At 33.6% G+C, this 9,779-nt stretch overlaps 1 protein-coding gene across 1 annotated transcript in view; it reads left to right on the top strand.

Annotated features, from left to right (window-relative positions):
• The first annotated feature begins 2,884 nt into the window (after window positions 1–2,884).
• The window catches only part of SERPINI2 (serpin family I member 2), a 33,746-nt gene continuing 26,851 nt past the window's right edge, over window positions 2,885–9,779 (top strand). The window contains exons 1-2 of the mRNA XM_008142260.3: window positions 2,885–3,131; window positions 8,396–8,626. Coding sequence (XP_008140482.2) covers window positions 2,888–3,131; window positions 8,396–8,626 — 475 coding nt within the window. The 5' untranslated portion in view covers window positions 2,885–2,887. The remainder of the gene's footprint in view (window positions 3,132–8,395; window positions 8,627–9,779) is intronic.

The following is a 9,779-nucleotide window of genomic DNA, read 5'->3' as shown; positions in this document are numbered from 1 at the left end:
TTTAGTAATCAATAGTAAATATTTGTTTAATTGTAACTGAAACAAAATTTCCATTCCTCTTCTCAGAGGCCACTTATTTAATATCTGATTGCCACTGACGGTATTGATTTGAACTAGAACAATGAGATCAAAACCTATTCAATGACGCATCCACTTTTCATTAATGAACTGTTTGTAGAAAAAAATCATGTAAAATGGTAAGAGCACATAAATATAACACCAATGTTAACTATCAAACTACTTATGTTTAATAGTAATATCTTGATGTAATTTGGTAAATCTATAAATCTTAATCTGGTCTTTTTGTTCAACATAATTATATATTTTTTAATATCCAAACTTTTCCCTAAGGATTCAAATGGGCCTTGTATCCATAGAAAATTCCTCTATTGTATGATTTGATTAATTGTTGAGAGCTCTAAATGCAGCAGTAATGTGTCTCTCTGCATTCTGGACTTGATTCAGCTTTATTCTTTTTGTCATAGGTATTCGGAAATATTTATGATAGAATACATTGGTATTCTGATGTAGGATTCCTATGAGAAACAAAAAGAGCTAATTACTAGCAAATTTACAGCCACTGGCAAATTCTTCCAAATTCTGCTTCTACTTATTATAAAAGAAGTGAAATAATAATATAAACTTCATGATCTTTTAAAATTCTAGTATTGCTATCTCTCTCAGTTCTTGCATATTTCATCATTGATCATTAACCTGATCATATCAGACCTTTCATTCAAGTGTGGTGAACACCTGTTTTGGTTTTAGAGGAATTAATCTAGCAACATTCAAGATAAATAGAGTTGGCCTTGACCGATCAGGTGTCCCATGTACTAGTGTTTCTCAGCAGACATAAGATAACCGTGAATGATCAGAAGCAAATTTTGAGTAAGTACCTTAAAATTAAATAGCTTTTGGATGAAGTATATATGCAATAATATTAATTTTGAGTGTTTAATCGAGTAAGACTGATGTTTTAATTCACTTTAGTAGATACTATTTAAGTTTATCAAGTTAATGCCTTACTTTTATTCTCCTTAAAATATGTCACTATAAATTTGAATATTGCATTCTAATAGGACTATTCATCAGTTTGTTTAGTTCATTAGTACTTTGTGATTTCTAATGAGATATGATCCAAACGCCAAGGAGGTAAGTGCATTTTTAAAACCAACATTTTGTGTGAGCTTGTAATTTACTAAGTACCTAGAAATTTTCTATGAGAAATTGATGCTCTAAGAATGTATATTTTAGTTATTAAGATTATTAATAACAATGAGAAGATAACTTTCTCATACTATAAGGGTAAAAATACATCCTTCATAATAGTGTTTATTATTTTAATACAAATAAAGAACATAAAGATGTGCCTAAGGGATTACCACTTGGTGACTTAAAAGTACTGATAACATTGTGACTATATATCTACAAACTAATATTTTAGACAGAAACCTTCTGAGATAGTGAATATATTAGAAAATGATATGCAGAAATTTATTTTGTGTTAGCTTTTACTATTGGTGCACTAACAACTTTAGGTACCAATCTAATCCTTGATAAAGCATTTGCTTGATGGGATATATGTATGTATATTTTTAGTTTAACAAAACATTATTTTCTAACAATTATTTGGATTGAACTTAGAGCTCTTTTTTTTTGTAAATTCTATATCTAAGCGTGTAGAGTTTACCTATATATATATTAGAAAGTAATTTGAAATATCTGGATAATGACTCTGCAGCTTAGTTTTGGAGAATATTTGACTATTGGTAATCTTTATATATAACAGTGATCTTAATAACTTTTAACTCACTTGTGGGTCATGGTGACCTTTATAATGGTCTATAAAACACTCTAGAAATATAGTTCTTCAATAATTTAAGTTTAACAACACAGTATTCCAAAGGCTTTTATCTTTACCCCCAATAAAAATTACTTCCGAGTAATCTATTTGACTAGGAATTATTACTGGCTACTCAAATGTATTATTTGTGGGGAAAAAATAGTGTTAGTAAAATTTATGAGACCTTCAGAGTCAGTTTTCCACCAAGTCTCCGGTAAAATTGCAAGAACTCACTCTGCTCTAGATGTATGTAATCAGGGTTGAATTTTCTGCACTTTTAGTGGAGAGCACTTTAATAAGGTGTCATTAGTGTTGTTGTGACTCGGTTATAGTTTTCAATTGCAGCTTTCTTACATTTGTTATTTGTCAAATTGTTCTTTGATTTTTTAAAAAATATTGCTCTTTTTCTATTGATGTACCATTTATATTTGGTCATAATTTTGTTCCTTTATAGTTTTCAGAGTTTTCTCTTCTCCCTTTGGAAAATTACATGTGGGTTTTGGGGTATTTTGCTCTACAAATTCCATAACTTTCACTGTTGTAAAAAGTTATCCAGATTATTTAATTGATTTAGAACATATTAACTTTTTAATATTATAGGTCTAAAACCACATGGGAGTGTGTTCATTTTTTTAATTCCATTTCTGTTTTTGATGTATAGAGTAATCTGGACAGAGGGTTCCCTTGATGTCAGAGTTACAGGTATTATATGTAAAACCATGGGAAAAAATAGAAAAAGTGTATCATGTATACATTTAGAAATGGTATTACTATATTGATAGTACCCCAGAATTATAATTCCTCTTTCGATTTTAAGAAACTGCTATACATGTTGAACTGGTTCTTGAAGGAATATAAAAAAAAATACCATTAGCACATGGCCTATTTTTCTTAATAGATGATACTTAGTAAAATATATTTGGGGTAATTTGTCCTAATAAGACAGAAACTTCTAATAGGTAGGAAGTTTTATTTGAGTGTGAGATGATAAACTCTGATTACTTTGAAAGCTAATAAGTTTTGAATTAATGCACAGAGGTCAAAATGTTTAAGATCTTGTGGAGTCTCCTATTGACTTTTTCTGGAAGTCAAGCCTCAAGACCCTTGGCTCAAAGAAATACTGAATTTGCAGTGGATCTTTATCAAGCTATTTGTTCATCTCAAAAGGACAACATTATATTTTCCCCACTTGGAACAACTTTGATTCTTGGAATGGTACAACTGGGAGCAAAAGGAAAAGCATACCAGCAGATAAGACAAACTTTAAAAGTTCAGGAAAACTCAACTGGTAAGATTCTTACATATGATTATTGTATTGGATACGATCTGGCCCAATTTATTTTTAAAATATTAGAGAAAAGTTCATGATCATATAACTTTAACAAATAAAAATGTTGTAAAAAGTATAAAATTATAATAAAATGGGGAATTATAATGTAAACAATATCCATTCATTTATAATTGTTTCCTAATAAAAACATTACCAAAATAATTTATTAAGAAATTAATTCCATACAGATATAAAATTGTAAGTATATCTGTATATTTTATTCTGCCCTGTTTTAGATAGTTTTAATTAATTGAGAATAAGATTTGTGTATGTGTGTGTGTGTATATGCATATATAGATCCATACATGTCTCTATACACATAAATACTCTTCCATTATCTCTTACTATGTTGTGATCATTTTCTCATAGCATGCAACTGCTTCAGAATATAAATTTTTATTGTTGCCTTTATTGCCTCTTAAAGACATATCATTACTTCCTTAACCCTTCTTCATTAGGTTGTTTTCAATACTTCTCCTATAAAAATGCTTCATGAGCATCCTCACCCAGAAATCTTTGTGTTTATTTCTATCTCATTAGCTTTTGCAAATTAGTTTTCTAAGTAAAATTTAACCTTTGCACTTAAATGTGACCAAGAAAAAACATTAGTGTATACATTTTAAAAGTTTCTTTGGTTAATACTTTTTAAAGAAAAATTGGAACCCCCACCCCCACCCCACACCCACCCACACACACACCACCTTTCAGAGGCCTTTGTGCATGTGAGTGGTTTTTGTTTTGTAGTCTCCAAAGGTTTATATGCACTAGTGTACCGAAACTTTAGTGCTGGCACCCCATTTCCCTGGCTACCCTGTAATAATTCTAATTTTAAACTTTTACATCTCTGTCAGATAATATGCCATGAACATCAAAGGAAACACCCGGGTTTTTTATTTGGGACTTTATTCACCACAACTAATTTCAGTATATTGCCTTAGCACAGAACAGTTCTATTTAGGAATTTGTTTTTTCTTCTTTACAAGGTTTTATTTGCATGATTTTAAACAAAGGAAATGTTATGTGAAAAAAGAAGTTGGTGTGAGTAAAGTTAATTGCGAGAGTTTTCCTTTGTGAATAATGTAAAAGGAAGCCACTCCGTTTCAGATTTAGTCTTGGCTGTCTATATTAATTTCAGCAAATCCCACTACACAGTCCCAGAAACATTTGAATCACATGATACTGCTTTGGAAGGTTAATAGAACATTTATGGAGATATGTAAAGTTGATTCCATGAGGAACTAGCAAATTAGAGCCTCCAAAAATCTAAATTACTTTAAATGGGTTTAATCTTACAGAGAAACACAGATGTTCTAACAACTCAGGATTGTGAATGTGATAATAATTATAGTAATAATGATGGCACTATCAAACACGTATATGTATATATATATTAGCTGTCACTGTTTTATATGCTTGATCTACATGGTCTCATTTAATTTTCACAATTATTTTGAGAGGTATATGTAACACTGATAGACACCAAGGCAAAGGAATGAAAGGTAACTTGCCCAGAACTAATTCCAGAAGTGATTCAGTGAGGTTATAGATCCTAAGAACAATAATAAAAATTCCTGTATATTTTGGAAGACTATTGATGGGCAATTAAGCATTAACATTTTAACACATATAATAAGATGTACCAAACTTGTTTTCTGTGATGCTTTGTTAAGGGAGAGAGGGGGCACTGATGGAAGAAAGCTGCAAAAAAAAAAAAAAAAAAAAAGAAAAGGCAGACCAGCCCTAAAGAGTAAAGGTTTGAAAAATAAAAAGGTGTAAAGAAAAAAAGAGACAGAATTAAGGAGGAAGCAGTGAGAGTGCAAAGAGGTGGATAAAATGTCTATGGGGTCTGGAGAAAGAAGAACAAAATGGCACTAAGGACAGGAGGAAGAGTGTGACGAGTAGGAAGGTTGTGCCTGGAACAGCCATATTGGAACCCAAGGCAGAAAGAAATATCCTATCTAATAAAAGAGTAATATGCAGATTGATCATCACTGCAACACACAATATAGCTGCCTTCATGTGGTCAAAGATCCTGCCCCCATGTGGACACAAGATGGCCAGCAGGAGAGGGCAGTTGGGAGGCACCCGGCCTGCAAGGGAGGGCAGTTGAGAAGGACCAGGCCTGCAAGGGAGGGCAGTTGGAGGTGATCAACCCTGCAGGAGAGGGCAGTTAGGGGTAACCAGGCTGGCAGAGGAGGGAAGTTGGGGGCAAACAGGCTGGCAGCAGAGTGGTTAGGGGGTGATCAGGCTGGCAGGCAGAAGTGGTTAGGGGCAATCAGGAAGGCAGGCAGGCAAGTAGTTGGGAGCCAGCAGTCCTGGATTGTGAGAGGGGGTCCCAGATTGGAGAGGGTACAGGCTGGGCTGAGGGACAACCCCCTCCATGCACGAATTTCGTGCACCGGGCCTCTAGTCACTAATAATGATCCTGTCTTTATTTACAGTTTTTATTATTTTGTTCATCATGAATTTATTTAAATCAATACTAATTTTTTAAGCTATGTATTACAATAAGATATTATTTATCTTGATTATTGAGTTTGTTGGCATCTCCTTCAATTTGATTCTCAAGGAAAGTGTCTCATCGACTCATCTTAGCCCTGGCCCTGCCTTTCATTCCCAGTGATTATCAAAAGGTGCACTCTGTGGAATCAGTCTATAGTTTACTTTTTATGCTGCAATCAGTTTCACATGAACACCCCACTTATTCTACAGATGGGCATCCACCCCCACGGGGGCTCTCAGTGTCCTCGGTTCTCCTTCCCCCCATTGCCAAGACATCTGCCCAGAATTTACCTTCCCCATTTTACTGAACCTCTGATAATGCTGCAGTTTTCTCTGCCTGTAATAATTTTGCTTACTAATCAAAGACTAACATGAAGGTGCTTCTTTATTACAAGAACATTATGGAAGCAGACGTAGGCATGAATTCCTGACTCAGCTCTGCAATCAAATGACCTTGGGACTTGGCACCTCTCAAGTTTCTATATCTCTCTGGATTTTAGATTCCTCACTATAAAAATAGGACTTTGGATGAGATGATTTATATGGCCCTTTTGGCTAAAATAATCTACAATCCCATAACCCTCTTTGTTTTCATCTTTGGATCTGTCGCATTGCATTCACAATTGGCCTTTGGGTTCTTCATAGCAAGAGAACATGTACTAAAGTTTAGAACATTTTCTGGAGGTCTGGTACAATCAAACTAAAAGTCATATTCACCCTATGGCTTGTAGGTTTTCCGTGGCTCTATTTTAGGAAATTAAACTTGTTTTCATAACTTATTAGGAGCCATGCATATGTATTCTTTTTTTTTTCTATGCTGAAAGAGGTTATTAAACTGTAAATTAAGTCAAATTTGTACGGCAGATAACTTTATATTTTCCTCCAAACTTGTGCTACTTGGTGACAGTTTTTTATTGACTTCTGAGTCCAGTGATTTATCAAAGGGCAGCTGGCTGACTGTCACACAGTCTTGGACCTTAAGTACATGACATAAATCTAGTTTCTCTGACAAATGATCTGGAAGTATTTTTTCTTCCCTTCTTCTTCGCCCCCCCTCCCTCGCCATTCCTTTAAAGATGAAGAACAAGTTCCTGAAGACTGTTTTCAAATTTTATTTCTGACCCTAATTAATTCTTTTAGAGAAGCTCTCATGTCTTCCCTCAGGAAGTCTTTTTTGTAGCCTCCTGGCTATGGAGACATTTTTCTTAGCTTCAAATAACAAGAAATGATTGCATCTGAAATCACTGCATCAATAAGGACAATAGATGAGCTTTCTTCCCTTCTTTATGTAAGGAATTCTAGGGTTGTAAAGAATTACCCAAATTCTTCAGATGAAGTTTTCATATCTAAAATCTTTTATGTGTGTCTGTGTTCATGAATGGGGAATTATAGTTTGAAATATAATGTACTATACTTTCCAGAGCCCCCTGTGTGGTTGTGTAGGCTGTACCTACACAAGAGAGCAGAAAAAAGAGGAGAGTAGGGACTGAAATGTAGCCTCCACTCAGCTGGACAAGATAAGAGGCCATGGGGTTATAGCCCCCCAGAAAAGGCATCTGTTCATATTTACACACAGATGCACTATGGGCTGATAAATTGTTTACACACACACACACACACACATACACACACACACACACGCACACACACACACACACAACATACACACACATGCCTGACACTGAGAAGTTTCTCTCAGTAATAATTTTTAAATCTATTTATTCAATGGGCATTCTTACAATGATAAACTATCTATCTTTCTTCAATAGAAACTAATTATATATACCCAACTTTAACATTATAAAAATGGTATTTTCAGTATTTAACTGAAAATATAACAAAGGCCCTGAATAAGCCTTTGATTTGAAATACAGTTCCCGGACTACATGATTGAGTTTTAGGATTAAGGCAGAAGGAATTAAAAAATATTGGGACCCTTTAGTAGTGAATAGGAAGCCACTGATCAAAAATCACAGAATACTCTCATAGGCACATGCACCTTCCTGACAACACTGCAGTCAGGATGATCCAACAATAAATAAATAATAGGCCAGTGGTGAGTCTTAGCTAATTCTGATGGACCCATTTGGCTAGTTGTTATACTTGGGATGGTTAAAAGTTTTTATTGTTCATGTAGAAAACCAAAGTATACAGATTCATGAACCTGAAGAAATAGGCAATTCTCATTATTATGCAATTCTAGAGATGATTATATGGGTTGCCTAGTAAATTTCAAATCTTGGACAGGTACAGTTGTTCATAAGGGAGTAATTCTTAAGCTGAAATTAAAATAATATTGAAGAGAATTCTAATCACTGTCATACCCCCCATCAGCATCCATTAGCATTCCCCTTTCATAAATATAGCATGTTATGCAAAAAAATGAGATTCTAAAGATAAATTTCCAACAATTAAAAATAAGCTAAATTTGACTATAAAGAGAGAGTTCCCTTCAGACTATTAAATGTGTATTCTTGTTTTACACAAATTTTAAATTTACACAGACATTCTGTATTTTACTATTAAGAGCTGATTTCTCTAGGAAATGCTTAAAATATTTTTACTAAATTAGAAAGGATTATTAGTTATACTAAATTAGAAAGGATTTTTAGAAAGGGTGCAAAAAGTAGTTATATGAATCAGATTGCTTAGAAGCAAAGCTGAAAAGCTGTTGTTTTTATGTTTTCAATATGTCAGTATACATTGTAATTATTTTTTAGGAGAAGAATTTTCTGCACTGAAGTCATTTTTCTCTGCCATCTCAAAGAAAAAACAAGAATTTACATTTAATCTTGCCAATGCCCTCTACCTTCAAGAAGGATTCACTGTGAAAGAACAGTATCTCCATGGCAACGAGAAATTTTTTCAGAGTGCCATAAAACTGGTGGACTTTCAGAATGCCAAGGCTTGTGCAGAGACAATAAGTGCCTGGGTAGAAAGCAAAACAGATGGTAAAGTTTCCCATTTTCGTAAAATCATTATTTGACATTGTATTCATGGATTTTAATATCTTAAAGTAAACAAAGGTTGAATATTTTCCTACTAAACTGGCCCAGAGGGGCAAATCTCCTATTTCTCTTCCCTGCTATTCAAATTAATACTCAGTTGTAAAACCGAGAGAGAAATTGTGAGCTGCTTTGAAAAGTACACAGATACTTTTTTTAAAAAGACACCTATTTGTGGAATTCTTAATGGAATAATTTTAATCATAATTTTTGTTAAAGTATAGATTTTTAAAGTATGACAACAGGAATAATATCTTTGGCCAGATATTAGAGCTATTAGATCTGTCAATCCTAAATGCTCCCCCCCCCCCATACACTATAAATAACTAATATATCTTCATTGGATGGTTAATGTTTAATAACAAATGTTAGTAGTCCTATTATAAACATGGTAATCTTAACTTTAAATTAAATACAAGCTAGCAAAAATTCCAAAGGGTCTATGACATGGCACAGTAGAAAGAACTTAAGTTTTAAGTTCTACATATGAGTTCAAGTTTTAACAGGTTCTAAGCTATGTCTCATTTAAAATGAGGATGTTATTAAAATTTCAGGATTATTGTATGTGTAGTGACAAGCATACATCTGGTCCTCAATTTATAATAGTCTGTTTCTTGGCTTATTTATTCTGCTATAAAAATTGTGATAGTGTAAGATGGGAACCATAAGATGAAAACATGAGATGGGTGTGGTGAGCTGTGTCCATATTCCTAGGCACCTCCATGGCACCCAATCATGCTTTTGTCTCATAACTTTAAAATATTAATTTCTGGTTTTTTAGAAAAAAAATCATTCTGGCAGCTCCATACTTGTCTCTTCCAATGGTCAGTGACTGTAGCTGCAAGAGTAAAAGGTTGAGTGTACCATTAATTTAGTAATTCTGATTGACCTACTGGAACACCTTGAAATAAACTTTGAAAATACCAGTGGCTATGCAGGAAGGGATACTGAGTTTTTGTTCTTTTTGTTTGAAAAGCCATTTATAGAAATAATCTTGCTAAAGAGAGTTCATTACTAGGTCAGTTCAAATTTGCCTAAGATAATCTGTATCTCCTGTTTCCCAGGGAAATCCCGTTTGTACCCATTTCTAAGTAAAATT

This window comes from Eptesicus fuscus, chromosome 3 (genome assembly GCF_027574615.1).
Source record: "Eptesicus fuscus isolate TK198812 chromosome 3, DD_ASM_mEF_20220401, whole genome shotgun sequence".
NCBI lineage: Eukaryota > Metazoa > Chordata > Mammalia > Chiroptera > Vespertilionidae > Eptesicus > Eptesicus fuscus.
The sequence above is the reverse complement of the archived record's forward strand: the minus strand, read 5'-3'. Positions and strand labels throughout refer to the sequence as shown.